The following is a 26513-nucleotide window of genomic DNA, read 5'->3' on the forward strand; positions in this document are numbered from 1 at the left end:
TATATATATATATATATATATATACACACACAGCTCTGGCAAAAATTAAGAGACTACTGCAAAATTATCAATTTGTCTGATTTTTCTCTTTATAGGTATATTTTTGAGTGAAATGTAAATTGTTATTTTATTCTATAAACGTCTGACAACTGGTCTCCGAATTTCCAAGCAATACATTTTGGATTTTTTTTCTGACAAAGAAAAATGGTCAAAATTAAAAAAACAAAACAGTGCTTTCAGACCTCAAGTAATGCAAAAAAAACAAACAAGTTCATAATCATTTAGAAACAACAATACTAATGTTTTAACTCAGGAAGAGTTCAGAAATCAATATTTTGTGGAATAACCATGATTATTAATCACAGCTTTCATGCGTCTTGGCATGCTTTCCACCAGTCTTTCACACTGCTTCTGGCGTAAAAATGTAAGCAGTTCTTCTTTGTTTGATGGCTTGTGACTATCCATCATCCTCTTGATTACATTCCAGAGGTTTTCAATGGGGTTCAGGTCTGGAGATTGGGCTGCCCATGACAGGGTTTTGATGTGGTGGTCTCTTAATTTTTGCCAGAGCTGTATATATATTTATTTAATGAAATGAAAATATTTGAGGCTAAAAATCATTTTCACAATTGGGTGTCATTAAAAATGTTGCCCTGTTTGGCTTTTACAGGCTCTTGGTTTCCCTGCACTCAGGTCTTAAATCAACCGTGAGGAGCTGAGAAAAAGACAGATAGCCCCAGTTATATGCATTTACGGTAAGTAAGAAAAAAAAGAAGTCTGCAAAGGTGAACAACCCCTTTAATGGCCTTTTGCTTTAGCGCTCCACTGCTACCATGGTATCACTGTACATCACAGCAGCCAATCAGACTCCAGCTTTTATTTCTAGACTACATAAGGAAAATTCTGATTGGTTGTCCTTACATCCACTATCCCTATGGCAACACTGCAGAAAGCGTCACACAAGAACCTCTGATTTTAACTACAGAATACTTGATATCTTAATTATGGTTGTCATGTTTTTAATCTATAATGTAGGTCTTCTTGGAGTTAGTTCTCCTTTAAATTCCTACAGGCTAAATGAAAAGCTGACACAGTATGGTTTCTTCCATAGAAAACAAGACATTATCATATGAGATTGTAAGACAGAACAAGAAAGGTTTTGCATATTCATGGACACTTCACACATGTATAACGTTATAGGAAGCCGATCGCACCGCTCTCCATCACTATCCGAGTGACTCCTGTCATCATGGAGGAAGCGGTGAAATATATACAACCCCAATAATCCAAAATACATCCTACTAAAATATAGTCAGGCACAATTCTGAAGGGAAACATTACCCGTTATCATAAATGATTCTAAAATAAGAAAAATTGTGCCGCTTAGAAAATGTAAGAAAAGTCGACCCTGAAGCCTGGACTAGTCCCGGTTTTTTATTTGTGCTCCACTTTTGTACCTTAAAAATGGCACAAACCTGCGACTATCGTTACACGTCGCTGCACTTGCCCTTCTTGCACTTAGACCTTGTCTTAAGCAGCTAAAAGAAAAAAAAGAGAAAAATAAAAGGATATTTTTTGCATTTTAAAGGGAACCTGTCACCTGAATTTGGCAGGACAGGTTTGTGGTCATAGGGGCGGGGTTTTCGGGTGTTTGATTCACCCTTTCCTTACCCGCTGGCTGCATGCTCGCAATCTTGCCTTGCGCAGGCGTGTACTACGGAGGACACAGCATGAACTTCAACCCAATATTGCGGCCAGCATGCAGCCAGCGGGTAAGGAAAGGGTGAATCAAACACCCGAAAACTCCGCCCATATGACCGCAAACCTGTCCTGCCAAATTCAGGTGACAGGTTCCCTTTAAGTAGGTTTCTACACAACAACCAGTGGCTCTTTATCATTTGCTGTGAAACCCACTGAATCCCTGTAACGTTCTTGTAATGTCTAGACTACGGCATACCCCGTCATACATAAAAATGGCACAAGAAATCCTCATGGACCCCTAGGTCCTCAGTTTGCTGTTGTATGGTCCTCCATCAGGCACCATGTTCTCCCCTAGAAGACCACAAATTGTTTTAATCGATTCTCAAAGAATCTATAATGGAAAAAAAAAATAGGTACAGAAGATGCTTAATAAAAATGTACTAGGCCAGTAAGGTGTATCTGCCGGGTGCATAAGCCCTAATTCATAGCAATATGATGTGGTGAAGAATGAATTAACAGTTTCATCTTTTTTTTTGAGGGTTATGTTGTTCTTTATGCAAGTTGTCTCGGAAGAGGTCTTGAACTCTATAGCGCCACCTATTGGAAGTAGCGATCCTACAAGTCACAATCAACCTGTTAACGAGCCTTAAAATATGGCTTAGGATAAAAGCCAAACAGAATCTCAATTTGCAGACACGGTGTTTTAGGGTGTTGCCCCTCATTAGTACAAAGTATGAGATCTGATTTAGCTGGGTGGGAGGCTACGACTAGGATCTAAGGGATAAGGTTTCTCCTTGGTGGAGAGTGACATGCCAGGTCTGACACACCAGTCTATGGAGGCTCGTTAGAGGGTCGATTATGACTTGTAGGATTGCTACTTCCAACAGGTGGCGCTAGAGTTCAAGTCCTCTTCCTCTCTGAAGAGACATTTATCATATTCCTAGAGGAGCATGCAAGGCTTTTAAGTCTCCTCACACTGGTGTGCCAGACCTGGCATGTTACTCTTTATAGCACATTGGCTTTACCTTTATTAATTCCTGTGTGGCTAAAACCGGCAATGCTGCTTGAAATATGAAACCTATATATGGCTAGGGTGGCATGGACAAGTTTTCATTGGTGGGTAGAGAAACCACGATAAGTCTTCCCTCAATATCAACATTGTCTTGCCGGCCAAATGGAATTACCCACTAAGCTACTAGACACTCTCGCCCATGTGTGCCCATGTGGCTATGCCAAGCCCCAGCCTTTCACTGCAGGAGAGAATTTCCTGGTTTCCTGGCCCAAAACAGAAAGTTGGCACCAAGTCAAATCCTTACTATACTGTGCTGACTGTAAACCACACAACTTCATTAACATTGAACTTTTTATATATATTTTTTATCCATTTTCATTTTTTTTTCTTTTTTTTTTTTTGCTAGTTGCAGACAAGAATTTTAGCACTTTAAATGGTAACAAAAATAGGATAAGCAAGATAATAGGAAATGATAGAAGCGCAGCCTTTATATGTATGTCATTTACGTATGAAAATATCTTTCTTATAATATGTTAGACATTCTTATTTATACTTCCATTACCCACGCCACTGATACCAAATATACTGAGATTAACAAGTAAGGCAGGTTAGCGAGTCTCAACGTGGTGGTCATTTGGCTTTATGCGCACGTTAAGCGCCTGTCATCAGAAAACAACGAGAGGATTAACGTGGTAGTAAAAATCTGTAACAAAATGACTCGAGTTTATCAAGAGCGTTTTAAGCTCAGTTTCCCACAAGTGCGGAGAGTATATGTATAACTATGTGCGGAGACATTTCTACTTACACCAAGTTTCGGGAATATTGTGGCTTTATCGGCCCGCTTTGTCCATTTTTTCTTTAGGTGAATTGAGGGTAAAAAAATCGCTCATTTTCTACAATTAAAAAAATATTTCCAAACGTATATAAAAATGAGGCCAAGACCTAAATAAGGCCAAAGTCATAAAAATCCTTCTCCTTAACCATCCAATGATTCTATGGTTGCACCGTGGCCCAGTCTTATAGCCTTAGTGCTATTACGGGAGGGTTGCTGAGATGTTTTCTAATCATACATATTCAGTCCTGTTAGGCTATGTTCAGATGGAGTTTTTTTGAGGAGTTCAAAAAAGTGAAGATTTTCAAAAGAAACTTCAGGAAATGCTATTTTTGGAGGTTTTCTTCTCCTTAAGTGTTTCTAAAGGGAATATGTCACCAGGGTTCTGACACATAATCTGAGAACAGCATCATGCAGAAAAAGATACCCTGATTCCAGTGATGTGTCACAGCTGCTTGCTGTAGTTTTAATAACATCACAGTTTTATCAGAAGGAGATTATCACTAGGAAACCAGAAGCCAAGTGGTTCTCTATATTCATAAGCTCTTTGTAACAGCACTGATTGTCAGCTTTCTGCCTATGCACAGTGTGTAGAAAGCTTGGAATCAGTGATGTGGGCGGGGCTATACAGATCTCAGCATTTAGAGAACTGCTGAATCTGCAGCAGATAAGACAATTGATTTTATCACAGCTACATTAAACAGACCAGCAAGTGATATATCGCTGAAATCAGGGTCTCTGTCCCTACATCATGCTGCTCTCGCTTGTGTTTTTTGCAGCTGACTGATTAGACAGTGTCTAGTTTGGAGAGGATTCCATCAGGAGCTGTTCAAAGAAGTGACATGCACTTTCTTTCAAAACATGAAGTGGAAAGAATCAAAATACTCATCAAAAACAGTTAACACCGGGCATGGATAGGAAGAGTATTTCAAGCATTTTTGGAGCAATTTTCATGGTGTTTTTTTTTTCTAATGGATACATTCCAAAATTCCCTAAAAACCTCAATTTGCGCATAGCCTCACACTCTGTTGGGTTGAGCTTTCCCATCCAGTCTCATTCAGGTGTTGAGCGTCTGTACATAAGAGTTAAGGATAAAGGGAAGCGGTCACGCTCAACACGTTGTATCTGTCATCTACCACCATCTTCTAGAACAGAAGAATTTGATATCTATTATTGGGGAAATGATTTAGTATTACTCCTATTTTATTCATTGTAAATTCTTCTCACTCTGGGCTCAGAGGTCCAGGGGTGGTCTCAGTGCGTATGTCTGTGAGCGGACACCGGTGGGAAGGCTGTCAGTCACTGATAGCACAGCCCACAATACATATCATACTAAATATCAACCTATTCCAATCTTCCTGCTCTATAATAGAACGCCAGAATATTAGACGGCATTTTTATGGTGACAGATTCCCGTTGTTATATGGTCACATGTAAACGATAACACGTGACCACGTCTGCTTTTATTCTTGTAAAACTTTGGCCATCATATTCTGAAGATTTTGTATAGGAACCAAAGTCACGTGCAACAAACGGCATCCGACCAGCGTCATCTACAGAAAACAATGGTAATCCCCGAATGTATCACTGCTGATAATGTCAGTGCAGCAATGTCCTGGAGTAATGGACATCAATAAAAGGAGGGGTGATGGAACCATAGACTTAGCATATGACATCCCATGAGAGATGCATAAGATCTTATGGCCATATGTCCATGATTTACTACTGTACACAGGGCAGATCAATTCATGGCGGTGATATATAAAAGCTGATGACAAAACCTCCCTGCCCTTTAATCCTTTCCATCCCTTCAGTTAACTTAATGGTCTTTTTTCAACTATACAAACATATGGGCTGAAATTAACCAATCAGATTATAGTCGTAATTTTCCTACCCAGCACCTGATTGGCCAGTAATGCTTTTCTGTGCACATGGGACATGTAGTGCCTCAGTTTGGCTTTGGAGATTATCGGTTATATTGGTTTACGTCCATATTATAATTACCAGATATACAGCCATCAGTATGAATATATTTTTTCACATATGAAAGAACACTGAACCTTACCGCCCCAGATAAACCTGGCCAATATTCCTTAAAGTGCACGCTCTAAAGATTTGTTGCATGCCACTTTCAATCCTCTTAGATGCTCATTAGCATCAGTCTACCTGTTGCCCAGTCTGCGGCTAAGGAGTAACGACACCACTATACAAGACCTAAGGTAAATAGGTGAAGCTACACGCTATGTCCTCTCCTCTGGCCACCAGTCACAGGTGGTCTCCAGACTCACTTGGCAGTAAAATAGTTCTAAGGGTCTCAGTGCCGAGATTACTTTTCCCATCCACGTCACCTATCACATCTATACAACCCAACATGCGTCCTAACCACTTGGACTGTCTTTATGGTTGGGAGAGAGAAACACTCGTTTCCTCCGCAGAAGGTTTGACCTTGTGTAATTCTTGTAGCACCGTATCAAAGTAATGAAAATGGGTCTGGTAATGAATGTGCAAAGTACAAAAAGGGTCACTTAAAAGAGCGATCATTCCAAACAACTGGAATTCTTTGATTAAAGCATGCACTGAAACGTAGGTTCTGTTGGACTTTTGAGTGCTTCCCCTGAAATGCAACATAAAGGATAAAAATAAAATAAAACCAGAATGTGGCTATTCTCATAATTAGCATCTGCTGGTGAGGGTTTCTTGGCACAGATGTCTTCAGCTTTTATTGCTGCATTTTCCTGATAATCTCAGCGGAGACAGGAGGATGGAAATTGATTGTGTGGTGACGGAGACCCTGAGCTGTCTTGTAACTCTTCCCACAGCGGCATTTGAAAGGTTTACGGACTCGTATTTGCGTTCGGTGTCCATTCTTGGCGTGGTACTTAATACCATTTACATTCTGTGGGTGAGAGGGAAAACAGTACAGATGTTAAATTAAAATGCAATATGGAATTTTTCAAAATTATGTTTAGGCCATATGGCAGGAAATTGTCCTGACAAATATCTCTAACATGTCTATAACCTAGGGGGTTCTGTTTCTCTTTGTGGAGACAGCCAGCTGGTATAGGAGGACCTACAGGATATACTCCTTGTGAAGAAGATATGCAAATATACCTACTTCCTGAAGTTGCGGGCCCCTATACAGATTAGATGAAAATCAATGAATACACCGATTTTGGAATGACCGGCAGGCCATTTAATGAGTATTTGGGCCTCCCACTGTCCTACTGCAGACGATGTAGAGGGAGAGAAAAAATTTGAATTTTCAACATCTGATCCGATAAGCTGCTGCCAGAGCTGTTTAGCAGTGACTTTTTCTTCTCTACCTATTGGAAACACGTAAGCTCATGGCATAGTTGGACGGTCATGTGTATAGAGTAGTCAGGAGAGATAGCGGTTGGTTGATCAAACATTAGTCAATTAGCTATATCATGTGTATGGCCATCTTTAGGTTTTGGAGAAAACTCTGACTCAGCTACAGTTCAAGACAACTGAGGAGTAAAATAACCAATGTCTTCCAATGGTCTTGGGGTATCAACAACAACAGGGGACATCACATCACCAATGTAGGCAATTAGCAATGGGCTCAGATGACATATGAAAACTGAAGGCATCCACTTATTATCTGCAATGGCCATGTCACGCCTGCCCAGCTGATGATACACTGAAACAGGCGGGGGTCATAGAAGAAAGTGCAAAGTAGCTGCAGGAGATAAGTGTCGTTTTTTTATTAACCCACCCTCGGTCTATTAACAATAACTTTAAAAGTCGTGGAAAACTCCTTTAAACACTGTGACTGAATCTGAGGGAAAGGTAGAAGAATACATTTATATACAGTACAGACCAAACGTTTGGACACACCTTCTCATTTAAAGATTTTTCTGTATTTTCATGACTATGAAAATTGTACATTCACACTGAAGGCATCAAAACTATGAATTAACACATGTGGAATTATATACTTACCAAAACAGTGTGAAACAACTGAAAATATGTCTTATATTCTAGGTTCTTCAAAGTAGCCACATTTTGCTTTGATGACTGCTTTGCACACTCTTGGCATTCTCTTGATGAGCTCCAAGAGGTAGTCACCGGAAATGGTCTTCCAACAATCTTGAAGGAGTTCCCAGAGATGCTTAGCACTTGTTGGCCCTTTTGCCTTCACTCTGCGGTCCAGCTCACCCCAAACCATCTCGATTGGGTTCAGGTCTGGTGACTGTGGAGGCCAGGTCATCTGGCATAGCACCCCATCACTCTCCTTCTTGGTCAAATAGCCCTTACACAGCCTGGAGGTGTGTTTGGGGTCATTGTCCTGTTGAAAAATAAATGATGGTCCAACTAAACGCAAACCGGATGGAATTGCATGCCGCTGCAAGATGCTGTGGTAGCCATGCTGGTTCAGTATGCCTTCAATTTTGAATAAATCCCCAACAGTGTCACCAGCAAAGCACCCCCACACCATCACACCTCCTTCTCCATGCTTCACGGTGGGAACCAGGCATGTAGAGTCCATCGTTCACCTTTTTTGCGTCGCACAAAGACACGGTGGTTGGAACCAAAGATCTCAAATTTGGACTCATCAGACCAAAGCACAGATTTCCACTGGTCTAATGTCCATTCCTTGTGTTCTTTAGCCCCAAAAATTTCTTCTGCTTGTTGCATGTCCTTAGCAGTGGTTTACTAGCAGCTATTTTACCATGAAGGCCTGCTGCACAAAGTCTCTTCTTAACAGTTGCTGTAGAGATGTGTCGGCTGCTAGAACTCTGTGTGGCATTGACCTGGTCTCTAATCTGAGCTGCTGTTAACCTGTGATTTCTGAGGCTGGTGACTCGGATAAACTTATCCTCAGAAGCAGAGGTGACTCTTGGTCTTCCTTTCCTGGGGCGGTCCTCATGTGAGCCAGTTTCTTTGTAGCGCTTGATGGTTTTTGCTACTGCACTTGGGGACACTTTCAAAGTTTGCCCAGTTTTTCGGACTGACTGACCTTCATTTCTTAAAGTAATGATGGCCACTCGATTTTCTTTACTTAGCGGCTTTTTTCTTGCCATAATACAAATTCTAACAGTCTATTCAATAGGACTATCAGCTGTGTATCCACCAGACTTCTGCACAACACAACTGATGGTCCAAACCCCATTTATAAGGCAAGAAATCCCACTTATTAAACCTGGCAGGGCACACCTATGAAGTTAAAACTATTCCCGGTGACTACCTCTTGAAGCTCATCAAGAGAATGCCAAGAGTGTGCAAAGCAGTCACCAGAGCAAAAGGTGGCTACTTTGAAGAACCTAGAATATAAGACATAATTTCAGTTGCTTCACAATTTTTTGTTAAGTATATAATTCTACATGTTTTAATCCATAGTTTTGATGCCTTCAGTGTGAACAATTTTCATGTCATGAAAGTCATGAAAATACAGAAAAATCTTTAAAGGGACACTGTCACCTGAATTTGGAGGGAACAATCTTCAGCCATGGAGGCGGGGTTTTGGGGTTTTTGATTCACCCTTTCCTTACCCGCTGGCTGCATGCTGGCTGCAATATTGGATTGAAGTTCATTCTCTGTCCTCCGTAGTACATGCCTGCACAAGGCAATCTTGCTTTGCGCAGGCGTGTACTATGAAGGACAGAGAATGAACTTCAATCCAATATTGCAGCCAGCATACAGCCAGCGGGTAAGGAAAGGGTGAATCAAAAACTCAAAAACCCCGCCTCCATGGCTGAAGATTGTTCCCTCCAAATTCAGGTGACAGTGTCCCTTTAAATGAGAAGGTGTGTCCAAACTTTTGGTCTGTACTATATGTCAAAAAAATAACACGTCTAGGATGTCTTGACTATATCCATCACCATTCTGTTTTTCTACACTATACCAGAAAAATAAGGATACCACATTTTGTACCTAAAATGCAAATGAAGTTGTGAAGTCCGGCTATTGCTTTTCAATTTCATTTTTAATGGCACTACAAGTGACAATGAAAAGACTTTCCAACAAATACACTTTTTATATGGTGTTCTGCAGAAATAAATTGGTAGTTATACAGCCCTTTTCCCTACATGTGGTTTTATCTATACAAATGCATTATAGGAGGTTATCTAGGTTTACAAAAATATGGAATTTTATTCCAGAAGCAGCTGTTCATGGCTTGTGTTTGGTATTGAACCTTGGCTGTATTAAAGGAAATGGGACTGTACTGTAATATCATCCCAACCTGTGGACAAGGAGGGAACCATGTTTTTTAAATCCAGTACACTAATTAAAATATATACATTAGACAGATATCTATTTTTAGCAAGCCAGGAAGAATAGACTTATCTATATGTTAACTTTTTAATTCCTGTGTTTCTTTCTGGTTGGTCAAAAAAACAAACTTTTGCTTGTATAAGCCGGTAATTTTGACTTGTAAATTTGACAATTTGCTGTGACACATTGTGCTCTTATCCTGGATGACTAGTAATGTTTGCTGATATGCTGATTAGATATTGTCTAGGCCAGCCAGTTTGTTGATGTGGAAAATAGAGGAAAAACTATGTAAATAGATTACATAACACTGGTCTACAAAAAAAAAAAATTCTGGCATGGACTTTAAGAACAGTTTTAGACTAATTTGAGGGTGCTGAATTCAAATCTGATCTTATAATTTCTCTACCACATCACGTTTTTGCGCTATAGGTATATAGCCCATTTTCATGAATTCCATGATAAATATAAGTAGTGTATGAAAAAGTGCCGGTTTATACGGTTCACTAAGGTAAATTTAGTTTTCATTTAGTCTCCCAATAAATGTTTTCTTTGAACATGCATAATTCCCATTTGTTATGATAACACCCTTGTTTTCTGTGCTACTGAGACAGTAGAGCTACAGCAGAGTATTGGGTGAAAACTGAATGGCCTCAGCGACAGAGTTTGGCATCTGGTGATAAGAATGTCATCCATGATCCTGTAGTGGATAGGAAGGACATTGTGTTTCCTCCCTTACACATAAAACTTGGATTGATGAAGCAGTTCGTCAAAGCTCTCAATCACAGTGGAGAATGCTTTAACTATATATGTTCAACTTTTCCTGGTCTTAGTGAAGAGAAGAAAAAAGCTGGAATATTTGATGGACCTCAAATAAGAACACTTATGAGAGACCCAAATTTTATCACATCAATGAATGAGACAGGAGAAAGAGCTTGGAATGCATTTTGTAATGTGGTGCCGAATTTTCTATGGAATAAGAAAGCAGACAACTATAAAGAGATTGTGGAAGAGCTACTAATGAGTCTGCGAAATCTTGGATGTAGAATGAGTATCAAGATTCACTATTTACACAGCCATTTGGATTTTTTTCCAGAGAACCTTGGGGAAGTGAGCAAGGAACAGGGGGAGCGTTTTACTATGAAGAGATTGTGGAAGAGCTATTAATGAGTCTGAGAAATCTTGGATGTAGAATGAGTATCAAGATTCACTATTTACACAGCCATTTGGACTTTTTTCCAGAGAACCTTTGGGAAGTGAGCAAGGAACAAGGGGAGCGTTTTCATCCTGACATTAAAACAATGGAAGAACGGTATCAAGGCTGGAGGGACTCACATATGATGGCTGACTATTGTTGAAGCTTGATGAGAGACAACCCAGAAGCTGTACATCACAGATCAGCCAAGAAAAGAAAGTTCAAATAACTGCCATTTGTCATTCATCTGTGTGCCATATATATGTGTTTTTATATTTTGTAGTTTAATTCTGTAAGTATATTTGACTTGCTGTACATAGACTTGTCATCTTTGTTATTCCTTGATTAAAAATATACAAAATATAGTACCGAAAATCATGTGTTTTTATCATAAAACATTAGGAGTAATTTTCATCACAAAATGAAAATATCTCGAAATCCTGATGTGATAGCCAAAAACGGAGTTCATATTGGTAATCAGCAGCAAAAATTGACTTAAAATATGTTTTAAAACCTTTTGCGAGAAAAATTGCGTTGATGGTCTTATCAGCATTACTTGTAAATACTGAATGAAGGACATTTGTTAATTATAAAAAGAGGTTACATGCCTCTGTATGGTGTGCCAAAGATTTAGCCCAGACATCCAAACATTCAGAGACGCTACAGTACTGCAGCCAAGACATCATGACTATCAGATTTGTCATTCTACAGGATGCCAGCTTAGAGGACCATGGCCCCAGCTGCAAGAATACAGATGTGCTTCACTGACCATCGCTGAACCATGTATACGTTTGTGAAAGCCATGTTGGGACCATCCGGTCACCTGTAACCTATAGATACCGTTCAAGAAACCAGGTTGGGACCATCTGGTCACCTGGCACCATGGATACATTTGGGGAAACCAGGTTGGGACCATCCGATCACCTGGCTAAGTACTTCGATGGACTGTCATCTTCTCTGCGTGCCACAGGTGGGGTAGTTGACCCTGGAAGCTCCAAAATCACAATTGCTCTTATCCCGATGAGTCAGCAGAAGGGTGAGACTCTGTAATGTACACCATCTTGGGAATTGTGCTGGGACTGTTCTACATGTTATCTTCATGTTTTGTGGTTCAATAAAATATGGTAACATTGTTTTACCCTCACCTCGTATTGTCTGAGTAGAGCTATGCTCTTGTTAAAAAGGAGAGCGGGCGGGCGAAGTGATGACCCTAGAGGGCCGGGGCGCCCAACGACCCCCCGTGCCTCCAAAATTAGGATAATATATTTATCCAAGTTTCTATTTATCAGGGCTGTGGAAACAGAGTCGTGGAGTCAAAGTTGGTAGAAATGTACCAACAAAAAAGATTATTCATTATTAATATTGATTAACCCCTTCATGACCCAGCCTATTTTGACCTTAAAGACCTTGCCGTTTTTTGCAATTCTGACCAGTGTCCTTTTATGAGGTAATAACTCGGGAACGCTTCAATGGATCCTAGCGGTTCTGAGACTGTTTTTTCGTGACATATTGGGCTTCATGCTAGTGGTAAATTTAGGTCAATATATTCTGTGTTTATTTGTGATAAAAACGGAAATTTGGCGAAAATTTCGAAAATTTCGCAATTTTCACATTTTGAATTTTTATTCTGTTAAACCAGAGAGTTATGTGACACAAAATAGTTAATAAATAACATTTCCCACATGTATACTTTACATCAGCACAATTTTGGAAACAAAATTTTTTTTTGCTAGGAAGTTATAAGGGTTAAAATTTGACCAGCGATTTCTCATTTTTACAACGAAATTTACAAAACAATTTTTTTAGGGACCACCTCACATTTTAAGTCAGATTGAGGGGTCTATATAGCTGAAAATACCCAAAAGTGACACCATTCTAAAAACTGCACCCCTCAAGGTGCACAAAACCACATTCAAGAAGTTTATTAACCCTTCAGGTGCTTCACAGCAGCAGAAGCAACATGGAAGGAAAAAATGAACATTTAACTTTTTAGTCACAAAAATGATCTTTCTGCAACAATTTTTTTATTTTCCCAATGGTAAAAGGAGAAACTGAACCACGAAAGTTGTTGTCCAATTTGTCCTGAGTACGCTGATACCTCATATGTGGGGGTAAACCACTGTTTGGGCGCACGAAAGGGCTTGGAAGGGAAGGAGCGCCATTTGACTTTTTGAATGAAAAATTGGCTGCACTCTTTAGCGGACATCATGTCACATTTGGAGAGCCCCCGTGTGCCTAAAAATTGGAGCTCCCCCACAAGTGACCCCATTTTGGAAACTAGACGCCCCAAGGAACGTATCTAGATGCATAGTGAGCACTTTAAACCCCCAGGTGCTTCACAAATTGATCCGTAAAAATGAAAAAGTACTTTTTTTTCACAAAAAAATTCTTTTGGCCTCAATTTTTTCATTTTCACATGGGCAACAGGATAAAATGGATCCTAAAATTTGTTGAGCAATTTTTCCTGAGTACACCGATACCTCACATGTGGGGGTAAACCACTGTTTGGGCACATGGTAAGGCTTGGAAGGGAAGGAGCGCCATTTGACTTTTTGAATGAAAAATTATCTCCATCGTTAGCGGACACCATGTCGCGTTTGGAGAGACCCTGTGTGCCTAAACATTGGAACTCCCCCACAAGTGACCCCATTTTGGAAACTGGACCCGCCAAGGAACTTATCTAGATGCCTAGTGAGCACTTTAAACCCTCAGGTGCTTCACAAATTGATCCATAAAAATGAAAAAGTACTTTTTTTTTCACAAAAAATTTATTTTCGCCTCAATTTTTTCATTTTTACATGGGCAATAGGATGAAATGGATCCTAAAATTTGTTGGGCAATTTCTCCCGAGTACACCGATACCTCATATGTGGGGGTAAACCACTGTTTGGGCGCACGGCAGGGCTCGGAAGGAAAGGCGCGCCTTTTGACTTTTTGAATGGAAAATTAGCTCCAATTGTTAGCGGACAACATGTCGCGTTTGGAGAGCCCCTGTGTGCCTATGCATTGGAGTTCCCCCACAAGTGACCTCATTTTGGAAACTAGACCCCCAAAGGAACTATTCTAGATGTGTGGTGAGCACTTTGAACCCTCAACTGCTTCACAGAAGTTTATAACGCAGAGCCATGAAAATAAAAAATAATTTTTCTTTCCTCAAAAATGATTTTTTAGCCTGGAATTTCCTATTTTGCCAACGGTAATAGGAGAAATTGGACCATAAATGTTGTTGTCCAGTTTGTCTTGAGTACGCAGATACCCCATATGTGGGGATAAACCACTGTTTGGGCGCACGGCAGGGCTCGGAAGGGAAGGCACGCCATTTGGCTTTTTAAATGGAAAATTAGCTCCAATCATTAGCGGACACCATGTCGCGTTTGGAGAGCCCCTGTGTGCCTAAACATTGGAGATCCCCCACAAATGACCCCATTTTGGAAACTAGACCCCCAAAGGAACTAATCTAGATGTGTGGTGAGCATTTTGAACCCTCAAGTGCTTCACAGAAGTTTATAACGCAGAGCCATGAAAATAAAAAAAAAATTTCTTTTCTCAAAAATGATTTTTTAGCCCACAATTTTTTTTTTCCCAAGGGTAACAGGAGAAATTTGACCCCAATATTTGTTGTCCAGTTTCTCCTGAGTACGGTGATACTCCATATGTGGGGGTAAACTACTGTTTGGGCACATGCCGGGGCTCGGAAGTGAAGGAGTGAAGTTTTGAAATGCAGACTTTGATGGAATGCTCTACGGGCATCACGTTGCGTTTGCAGAGCCCCTGATGTGGCTAAACAGTAGAAACCCCCCACAAGTGACCCCATTTTGGAAACTAGACCCCGAAAGGAACTAATCTAGATATGTGGTGTGCACTTTCAACCCCCAAGTGCTTCACAGAAGTTTATAACGCAGAGCCGTGAAAATAATAAATACGTTTTCTTTCCTCAAAAATAATTTTTTAGCCCAGAATTTTTTATTTTCCCAAGGTTTACAGGAGAAATTGGACCCCAAAAGTTGTTGTCCAGTTTCTCCTGAGTACGCTGATACCCCATGTGTGGGGTAAACCACTGTTTGGGCACACGTCGGGGCTGAGAAGGGAAGTAGTGACTTTTGAAATGCAGACTTTGATGGAATGGTCTGCGGGCGTCACGTTGCGTTTGCAGAGCCCCTGGTGTGCCTAAACAGTAGAAACCCCCCACAAGTGACCCCATTTTGGAAACTAGACCCCCCAAGGAACTTATCTAGATATGTGGTGAGCACTTTGAACCCCCAAGTGCTTCACAGACGTTTACAACGCAGAGCCGTGAAAATAAAAAATCATTTTTCTTTCCTCAAAAATGATGTTTTAGCAAGCATTTTTTTATTTTCACAAGGGTAACAGGAGAAATTGGACCCCAGTAATTGTTGCGCAGTTTGTCCTGACTATGCTGGTACCACATATGTGGGGGTAAACCACTGTTTGGGCACACCTCGGGGCTCGGAAGGGAGGGAGCACCATTTGACTTTTTGAATAAAAGATTGGCTGGAATCAATGGTGGCGCCATGTTGCGTTTGGAGACCCCCTGATGTGCCTAAACAGTGGAAACCCCTTAATTCTAATGCCAACACACCCCTAACCCTTATCCCAACTGTAGCCATAACCCTAACTCCAACACACCCCTAACCCTAACCACAACCCTAATTCCAACCCAACCCCAACCCTAAGGCTATGTGCCCACATTGCGGATTCGTGTGAGATTTTTCCGCACCATTTTTGAAAAATCCGCAGGTAAAAGGCACTACGTTTTACCTGCGGATTTACCGCGGATTTCCAGTGTTTTTTTGTGTGGATTTCACCTGCGGATTCCTATTGAGGATCAGGTGTAAAACGCTGCGGAATCCGCACAAAGAATTGACATGCTGCGGAAAATACAATGCAGCGTTTCCGCGCGGTATTTTCTGCACCATGGGCACAGCGGATTTGGTTTTCCATATGTTTACATGGTACTGTAAACCTGATGGAACACTGCTGCGGATCCGCAGCGGCCAATCCGCTGCGGATCCGCAGCCAAATCCGCACCGTGTGCACATAGCCTAATTCTAAAGGTATGTGCACACGCTGCGGAAAACCCTGCGGATCCGCAGCAGTTTCCCATGAGTTTACATTTCAATGTAAACCTATGGGAAACAAAAATCGCTGTACACATGCTGCGGAAAAACTGCACGGAAACGCAGGGGTTTACATTCCGCACCATGTCACTTCTTTCTGCGGATTCCACAGCGGTTTTACAACTGCTCCAATAGAAAATCGCAGTTGCAAAACCGCAGTGAAATGCGCAGAAAAACCGCGGTAAATCCGCGATAAATCCACAGCGGTTTAGCACTGCGGATTTATCAAATCCGCTGCGGAAAAATCCGCAGAGGACCAGAATACGTGTGCACATACCGTACCCTAACCCTACCCCTAACCCTAACCCTACCCCTAACCCTAACCCTAGTTCTAACTCCAACCTTAGTGGAAAAAAAAAAATTCTTTATTTTATTATTGTCCCTACCTATGGGGGACAAAGGGGGGGGTCATTTACTGTTTTTTTTTATTTTGATCACTGCGATAGGTTTTATCACAGTGATCAAAATTCACATTGGAACAAATCTGCTGGCCGGCAGATTCGGCGGGCACACTGCGCATGCGCCCGCCATTTTGGAAGATGGCGGCGCCCAGGAATGAAGACGGACGGACCCCGGGAGGCTAGGTAAGTATAAGGGGGGGAGATCAGGGCACGGGGGGGGGGGGGGCGTCGGAGCACGGGGGTGGATCGGAGCATGGGGGGTGGATCGGAGCATGGGGGGGTGGATCGGTGTGCTGGCGGGTGGATCGGTGTGCGGGGGTGTGGATCGGTGTGCGGGCGGGTGGATCGGTGTGCGGGGGGGTGGATCGGTGTGCGGGGGGGTGGATCGGTGTGCAGGGGGTTGGATTGGAGCACGGGGGGTGGGATTGGAGCAGACAGGAGGACGGGGGAGCGGAGCACAGGACGGAGGGGAGCGGACCACAGATCGGAGGGCTGGGGGGGCGATCGGTGGGGTGGGGGCACAAAAGTGTTTCCAGCATGGCCGATGATATTGCAGCATCGGCCATGGCTGGATTGTAATATTTCACCAGTTTTTTAGGTGAAATATTACAAATCGCTCTGATTGGCAGTTTCACTTTTAACAGCCAATCAGAGCGATCGTAGCCACGGGGGGTGAAGCCACCCCCCCGGGCTAAACCACCACTCCCCCTGTCCCTGCAGATTGGGTGAAATGGGAGTTAACCCTTTCACCCGATCTGCAGGGACGCGATCTTTCTGTGACACAGCATATGCGTCACAGGTCGGATTGGCACCGACTTTCATGACACATACGCTGTGTCACAGGTCGGGAAGGGGTTAATTTATTTATTAAATTTAGACAAGTTTAGAAATGTTAATACTTTAATCTAAGGCCCTTATTTAAAAAAAAAAAAAAAAAAAAAAAAAACACAAAAAACCCAGTGATGTTACTTTACTATTTGACTTCCGTAAATTTGTTATTGGCCATTCATGAAGGGGTTGGTGCCAGTGTCGGATTGTGGAAAAATGGAAGAGGTGACATTAGTGATGAGCGAATATACTCGTTACTGGAGATTTCTCGAGCACGCTCGGGTGTCCTCCCAGTATTTTTTAGTGCTCGGAGTTTTAGTTTTTAGCGCCGCCGCTGAATGATTTACCTCTGTTAGCCAGCATAAGTACATGTGGGGGTTCACTGGTTGCTAGGGAATCCCCACATGTACTTATGCTGGCTAACAGATGTAAATCATTCAGCTGCGGCGCTAAAAACTAAATCTCCGAGCACTAAAAAATACTAGGAGGTCACCCGAGCGTGCTCGGGAAATCTCGAGTAACGAGTATATTCGCTCATCACTAGTTGACATCAGAGTGGGAACCTTGGCTTACAGACTCCACAGTCCGGCTGCACCGTAATATTGCTCTTTATATAGTATCATAGACTTTGCCGTGCTTAGAGTAAACGCGCTTGCGTTATCAGAAAAAGCCTTTTCGTGATATCCAGCGTTGGCAGCAGAAAGTATCCTCCTCTGCCAGCAATCAGACGTTTATTGCCAGTTTGGCATTTTTTTTTATTGCACTCTCTAGATTAATTTTTGCTCAGATGTGACAAATACGAACTGCTGCATTAACCCTTCAGTGACAGCTTGTACCGCGCACATTCTCTAGCACACGATGTGTGGACGAGGGCATCTTTACAACATGAAACAAACAAATAAAAATCATCTTGCACTTATATAAAATGGATAAAACATTCTGTTAATGGGATGTGATGAGCAGTAAACTCTGCAGATCATAAATAGCCTCAGCTTGTTAAATCTGCGCAGCTGCAGACAGCAATGAAGACTATCGTCTTCTATTATATGACTGCCCTTCTCATTCTTGGCCTCTGCCTTGAAGACAATGACGCTGTAAAAAAAATTCAGGTCTGTAAAACCTTTGATTGAAATGTGCAAATACCTGAAAAGGTAAGAATGTGATGGGCACGACGAGCTGAGAATTTCCCTCTAATCACAACTTGAGCCCTATTTCAGTTTCCCCCCCACACTAAGTCATTCTTCATGCCATTGCAGCAAGCAGTGGGTTCATGTTAATGTATCTATCCATATTCTGCAGCGTTGTACATAGATTGTCAGCCCTAACAACAATCTCTGTCCCCAATATACTTTAGCCAATTTCAAAGGAGGCCAATCAACCTTTCAGCATGTTTTTTACTATTTCCAGTTTATAAAAGTGAAAGGAAGAAAGCTTGTAGTACCATTCACAGCCACTATACCATGGCTCAGCTGATTGTGGTGGAATGGGAGGGGGGACAGACCCCCACCAATAAAATATCAGTGACCTATTCACAGTGCAGTAGGGGGAGGTATACTCCCTGGGTATGCACGGTGCAGCGAGGTATACCGTACTCCCTGCAAGGAGAGCAATGAAGCCAGGCAGACTATACCTCTGTTGCACTGTATAGTACCTTGAAAATGTATCCATACCCCGTGAACTTTTCCACATTTTTTCACATTACACCCATAAACTTAAATGTATTTTATTGGGATTTTATATGATATACCAGCACAAAGTAGCAAGTATTTGTGAACTATGAAACAAATGATTTATGGTTTTTCTTATTATTTTAAAAATATAAATCTGATAATTTTGATGCACATTTGTATTCAGACCCCCGTAGTCTTATACTCCTAACTTAAATAAAATCTTGAGTAGCCAATTAGTTCCAGAAAGCACATAATCAGTAAATTGAGTCCACCTGTGTGTAATTTATTCTCAGTATAACTACAGCTGTTCTGTGGAGGCCACAGAGATTTATTTGAGGACACGGGGGATCAAGCAGCATCATGAAAACCAAGGAACACACCAGACTGGTCAGGGATAAAGGTGTGGAGAAGAGTAAAGTAGTGTTAGTTAGAAAAAAAAATAGTCCAATATTTGAAAATCTCACGGAGTACTTTTCAGTCCATTATCCAAAAGTAGAAGTATGGCACAACTCCAAAGACATTTTTGAATGCAAGCCATCAGAAGTTCCATTTGCAGATTTAAAAAAAAAAAAAAAAAAAAACATGTACAGGACACAGCTAGTATGTGAAAGGAGGTGCTGTGGTTAGATGAGACCAAAGTAGAACTTTTTGGCCTAAAGGCAAAATGTATGGTAGAAAGCTTACACTGCACATCACTCTGAAAACATCATCCTCATCATCATACAGGGTGGTAGCCGCATCATGCTGTGGGGAGGCTTTCTTCAGCAGGCACAGAGAAGCTGGTCAGAGATGATGGGAAGATGGATGGATCTAAATATTGGGAAATCCTAAAGGAAAACCTGTTAGAGGCTGTAAAAGACTTGAGACTGGGACGTAAGTTCACCTTCCAGCAGGAAAACGACCCTAAACATACTGCCAGAGCTACAATGGAATGGTTTAGATCAAAGCATATTCATGTGTGTGAATGGCCCAGTCAATCACAGTCCAAACAAACTCCATTGAGAATCTGTGGTAACACTTGAAAATTGCTGTTTACAGACGCCTCCATCCATCTCACTGAGCTACAGCTAGTGTGCAAAGAATGGGCAAAAATTTCAGCCTCTAGATGTGCAAAGCTGGTAGAGACAGACCCCAAAAGATCTTCAGCAGTAATTGCAGCAAAAGGTGCTCCTACACGCTATTGACTCAGGTGGGCTGAATACAAATGTGTGTCACAATTTTCAGATTTATATTTTTAAAATATTTAGAAAACCATTTGAAAACCATGTGTCATTTCTTTTACACTTTACTAATACTTGCTACTTTGTGTTGATATGTCACATAAAATCCAAATATTTTTTTTTTTACTTTGTGGGTGTAACGTGAAAAAATGTGGAAAAGTTCACTGGGTATCAATAATTTTTCAAGTCACTATATACAGCTCTGGCAAAAATTAAGAGACCACCACATCAAAACCCTGTCATGGGCAGCCCAATCTCCAGACCTGAACCCCATTGAAAACCTCTGGAATGTAATTAAGAGGATGATGGATGGTCACAAGCCATCAAACAAAGAAGAACTGCTTACATTTTTGCGCCAGAAGCAGTGTGAAAGACTGGTGGAAAGCATGCCAAGAAGCATGAAAGCTGTGATTAAAAATCATAGTTATTCCACTAAATATTGATTTTGGACTCTTCCGGAGTTAAAACATTAGTATTGTTGTTTGTAAATGATTATGAAATTGTTTTCTTGGCATTATTTGAGGTCTGAAAGCTCTTAGGTATTTTTTAAAAAATTTTGACCATTTTTCTTTGTCAGAAAAAAAATACAAAATTTATTGTTTGGAAATTCGGAGACATGTTGTCAGAAGTTTATAGACTAAAAGAACAATTTACTTTTTACTCAAAAATATACCTATAAAGAGAAAAATCAGACAATCTGAAGATTTTGAAGTGGTCTCTTAATTTTTGCCAGAGCTGTATGTCTGGGGAGTATAATGAAACAACACACGGACAAGACACAGGATGCCAATCATTTCACAAGCGGCAGCTTTGTTGCAGTAACTTTTGCTGATGATGATCAGTTCCATCTAATTGAAGTTGTTTTGGTGGCAAGCACATGGATTTTTGCAGTCCCCATTCGAATGAATAGAACTGTTGGAAAGCTGTAGAAATCTAAAGATTAAATCTAGCGCATGTGAATAAATTCTAAATGTCTAGTTTTCTTACCCAATGTTGCCTATGAAGTAATAATGTTCTATTAATGTTGTAAGGAAATACTAAAAGATGCACGCAGCTTGCAGTACATGATTGCACCACGAAAAGCGAGTAAATTGTGCAAAGAACTTCTGGAAAGTTGATTTCTAAAGGGTAAGACTGAGTCTTTGTGTGGCTGTGTTCGCAATCTATGCCACACCTGCTAGAAAGGAGTGAAAATGAGTTATGACTGAAGACAAGATTTAGTTCAGCTCTAATAAAACGCACCGAGCATACAAGATGCAGGCAGGGGGTAAGCAAAGTAAGGCTGAAGCCGGATCTCAATGATTGACATAGAAATAAATTCTGCCTCTATAATAACTGGGGACTTGCTACTTCTTTTTCCACTCTGCTAATGTCAACATTTTGTTTTGTGTATCGATGAAGCTTGCCAAGGTCTAAAGGGATGGAGTACAGAACAGTGCCAATCTTGTAAATGGGTTTTACTGCCCCGGTGACTGCACTGGAGGCGACAAATTATGAATTCTGATGACTTTATTTATGTTTGAGAGACGCAAATATGATTCACCGGGGAAGTGATCTGGCAGATGCATTGATAATGAACTAATTGAATGACATGACAGTCACAGACTGAAGTACATGTAGAAATTCATGATAATACACATTGCAAAGTTGACGATACATACCGTAAATGATTAATAGCTATAGTTCTAAATTGGTTCACACAGATATTTGTACTAGTAATTTGATCAATTTGATCCATATCAAGTTTAACACCAACCATTGATAACGGATTGATGTTTTGGAAAACAATGATTCCTCTTTACGCCATCATCCTTAGAACTGCCCATTCATTTGTGCTAAATGGGAAGATTGCCACGGCCAGCTACCTTGTGTGACATTGGAACCTGCCCTACCTGTCTTTGCTTCTGTCGCCATTTGTTGTCCATGCTGGGAGATCAAGAGTTCACATTTGTCAGTATTTGATTCCTCCTGTCTGGTCTGGGCAGGGCTGCAAGCTATTTAAGCTCCTAACAGCCTGCTGTCCACCAGCGGTTATAATTTAATTCCAGGAACAGCTTAGTATCCTATTTTGCTTTCCAGTAGACAGTCCTGATTTTGATCTCAGGTCGTTTTTGACTACTGCCTTACGATCTTGTCCCTGCACTGACCTCCTGGTACTGACCAAGTCACCGGACCTTTCCTCTTGCCAGCTTGCTCCACCGAACCTCAGTTAACTCTGTGGTCGCTGTTAAGTTCAGATACATGATTAGGGATTAAAGTGTGAAAGCCATGGTGACTCCTAGGATCTGGAAAATAGATTAGCTAGCACTAAGTCTGTTTGTGGTAGCCATATTTAGAGCTGACAGGTAACCACGAATAGTGCCTCCATTACACTTCTGGCAGCAACTTATCTCTGCTGAGAACCAAAGATGGTATTCAGATTCATCCAATAGTATCTGACATGGGAGAGTTGGAACACCCCCACATGCATAAGATGGTTGGCCCATCCAGCAGAAATCATTAGTTTCAGCCAACATTCAATAAATGTGTATGGCCAAGAATGTTTTAGCATGATGCTCTGCCAATCATTAAAGATGGCCAATATTGCTGTCTGTGTGTTTTGTGTTTGGATGTGTTTTGACTACAATTGTAATTTCTTACAATTGGTAAAACATAGTCTTTATTATTGTTTTCCAACATCTCAGCTCATCAAGATCACTTTATGACATTTAATGGTCATGTTCTCCTTTTAATCCAAAAATGTATTGCTCCAGTGCATGATAAAAAATATGGATCTTTTCAAAGTTTTTAATTAAAAAAATTACGTTTTGTGTCTAAAGCTTATATCCAGGGCTATGTGTTGCTAGTGTTACAGACTACAAACAATCTACCGTATTTTTCGGACTATAAGACGCACTGGACCATAAGACGCACCCCAAATTTGGGGTGAAAATTGCAGAAAAAAAGATTTTTTATAAGATGGGGGTCCGTCTTATTGTCCGAATTTACAGTATCTTACCTGAGGGCTGGCGGTGGCAGAGCAGGGTCACAGGAGGCAAGGTGTCGGCAGAGGTGGGGTGATGCTGGGATGAGGAGGTGCTGGGATGAGGAGGTGCTGGGATCAGGAGGTGCTGGGATAAGAAGGTGCTGGGATGAGAAGGTGCTGGGATCAGGAGGTGCTGGGATGAGGAGGTGCTGGGATGAGGAGGTGCTGGGATGAGAAGGTGCTGGGATGAGGAGGTGCTAGGATGAGAAGGTGCTGGGATCAGGAGGTGCTGGGATCAGGAGGTGCTGGGATGAGAAGGTGCTGGGATCAGGAGGTGCTGGGATCAGGAGGTGCAGTGAGAGGTATGGCGTGAAAGGGGTCCCAGGCTTACCGTGCAGGCAATGCAGGCTTACCGTGGCGGCAGAGGTGCGGTGGCAGAGGTGCAGCGGCAGAGGAGGCGCAGTAAGCAGGGTCCCTTTCCCCAGTATGGTGATGCAGCAGCCCGGTATGCAGCAGAGCCGGGTGAATCCTGTTGTTATCGGTGGGCGCGGCCATCTTCCTGAGGCCGCGCGTGCGCAGATGGAGCGCTCTGCTTCCCGGGGCTTCAGGAAAATGGCCGCCGCGATCTCCATCTGCGCACGCGCGGCCTCCCGCGGCCATTTTCCTGAAGCCCCGGGAAGCAGAGTGCTTCATCTGCGCACGCACAGCCTCAGGAAAATGGCCGCGCCCACCGATAACAACAGGATTCACCCGGCTCTGCTGCATACCGGGCTGCTGCATCACCTCACCGGAGAAAGGGACCCCGCTTACTGCGCCTCCTCTGCCCCTCTGCCACTGGACCTCTGCCTTTTTTGGGGGGGGAAAAAGTGCGTTTTGTAGTCCGAAAAATACGGTAATCTTCTTGTCATACTATTTTCCATCTATATCCTAACTTGCTTATTTATAATAAGTAGATTAGACAGAAAAAGGGCGATAGATGGAAGAAAGTGCGACTGCAGGATCAGACTACAGAATGTTTGATTGTAGTCTGTAACCATGACGTCACATACAACACCATAGCAGTTATATATCTGCTTGCTGTCATCTGCTGCCTATCATCCTGCAACATTCCCCTTTAACGCTACACATATCTCTGCTTGCTGTCATCTGCTGCCTATCATCCTGCAACATTCCCCTTTAATTGTACAAATATCTCTGCTTCCTGTCATCTGCTGCCTATCATCCTGCAACAATTCCTTTAAATGTGCCTATTGAATGTTTGCTAAATTCATTTGTTGTATTATATTACTTACAATTACTGCTGCACATCCATGCTGTGGTCACAGGAGATATTATCTTGAGCAAAGAGGTGTTAGAGCATATGGTTGTAGCCAGGCTCAGTGCCTTTGATCATGTAACCTCCCCTGGGGTGTTGGTCAATTGCTAATTTATCCCAAACTAGATTGTGGCCCGATTCTAACGCATCGGGTATTCTAGAATATGCATGTCCCCGTTGTATATGGACAATGATGATTCCAGAATTCGCGGCACACTGTGCCCGTCGCTGATTGGTCGAGGCAACCTTTATGACATCATCGTCGCCATGGCAACCATTATGACATCTACGTCGATACTGTGCCCGTCGCTGAATCAGAAACGTGAGATGTCTACGTCCTTTATGACATCATCGTCGCTGTGCCCGTTGCTGATTGGTCGAGGCCTGGCGGCCTCGACCAATCAGACGCGGGATTTCTACGTCGATGCTGTGCCGGTCTCTGATTGGTCGAGGCCTGGCGGCCTCGACCAATCAGAGAGCCGGGATTTCCAGGACAGACAGACGGAAAAACCCTTAGACAATTATATATATAGATAAGGACCCACAATCCCTCTCACCTGATCCTTTACTCAGTCCTATAAGTTTAGTAGCATCTTAAAGGGTGCACGCGTGTGGGGTCAGGCACGCGCATCCCTGCAGCAAAGCATCACACAGCTAAGCATACAGACGCTGCAGTTATTTCAACGGTAGTTAGTCACGGCAAGATTCAGGACCCCACGCTATGTATCTGTCTCTTTTGGGAATGTCTGCTGAGTAAGCACTTCTTATTACTTGGACCTAGCTTTTCTATTAACCCATCTTACTCCATCATGTTTACATACGCCCATACAGTGTTTGCTCCACTAATCCTCTCTCTCCTTCGCTATCAACAAACCCCAGCACCCTCTAACCAAATAACCATCTCCACTGCACTCTTACCTCCCCACCTGTCCTCCTCTGCTGACCTGCTCCTCAACCTCAAATCTGTCCTAATAAAACACAAAACCAGCCGGCCACTCTTCTTCTTCCATCTGCTCTCCCTATCTCTGCTTCTCCTCACTGCTGGTGACATATCTCCTAACCTTGGCCCCCCACAGCTCATACCTCTCATGACTACTCCCTCCCATCGCTCCCTATCTAATACGAACTACCGCAATCTTTCCAACATAAAACCCGTGATGCTGATGCTCACCCCCCTGCTCCCTCTCTCTGGAGCACTCTGAAATGCCTGCTCAGTCTGCAATGAGCTTCATGACCTTTTTCTCTCTCACAAGCTTGCCTTCCTTGGCCTTACATAAACATGGCTAACACCCTCTGACACCGCCTCCCCTGCTGCGCTGTGTTACGGCGGCCTCCACTTCACCCACACCCCCCGCCCCGGCAACAGACATGGTGGAGGAGTGGGTCTTCTCCTTTCTTCTAACTGCACCTTTAACCCAATCCCACCTCTACCCTCCCTTATCCTCCGCTCTTTTGAAGTCCACTCTGTCCGCATCTACTCTACCTACGACCTACAAGTGGATGTCATATACTGACCTCCAGGCCCCGCCACTGCCTTTATTGACCAATTCTCCACCTGGCTTCTTCACTTTCTCTCTGCTGACATTCCCACCATCATCATGGGTGACTTCAACATCCCCACTGATACCCCTCAGTTAACAGCCTCTAAACTTCCGTCACTTACTTTCTCTTTTGGACTTACTCATTGGTCCTCCGCAGCCACCCACACAGACGGACATACATTAGACGTGGTCTTCACCAGTCTCTGCTCTCTATCTAACTTCACCACCTCCCCTCTCCCTTTATCCGACCACCATCTGCTCACTTTCTCATCCCTGTCCTCCTCACTGGTCACCCAGGTCCAGCAACATGCGCACCCCTGTAGAAACCTTACACACCTAGACACCAACACACTCTCTGACTCTATCCTACCACTGGCATCCATATCCTCACTCCACGACACAGACACTGCCACTGCTTTTTACAATGCCACTCTCGCATCAGCTATTGACACGGTCACCCC

General features: G+C 42.4%; 1 protein-coding gene across 1 annotated transcript in view; it reads right to left on the bottom strand.

Annotated features, from left to right (window-relative positions):
• Positions 1-3114: 3114 nt before the first annotated feature.
• The window catches only part of JAZF1 (JAZF zinc finger 1), a 346728-nt gene continuing 323329 nt past the window's right edge, over positions 3115-26513 (bottom strand). Inside the window, exon 5 of the mRNA XM_069729918.1 lies at positions 3115-6441. Coding sequence (XP_069586019.1) covers positions 6265-6441 — 177 coding nt within the window. The 3' untranslated portion in view covers positions 3115-6264. The remainder of the gene's footprint in view (positions 6442-26513) is intronic.

The sequence above is a fragment of the Ranitomeya imitator genome, chromosome 6, assembly GCF_032444005.1.
Source record: "Ranitomeya imitator isolate aRanImi1 chromosome 6, aRanImi1.pri, whole genome shotgun sequence".
Taxonomy (NCBI): Eukaryota; Metazoa; Chordata; class Amphibia; order Anura; family Dendrobatidae; genus Ranitomeya; species Ranitomeya imitator.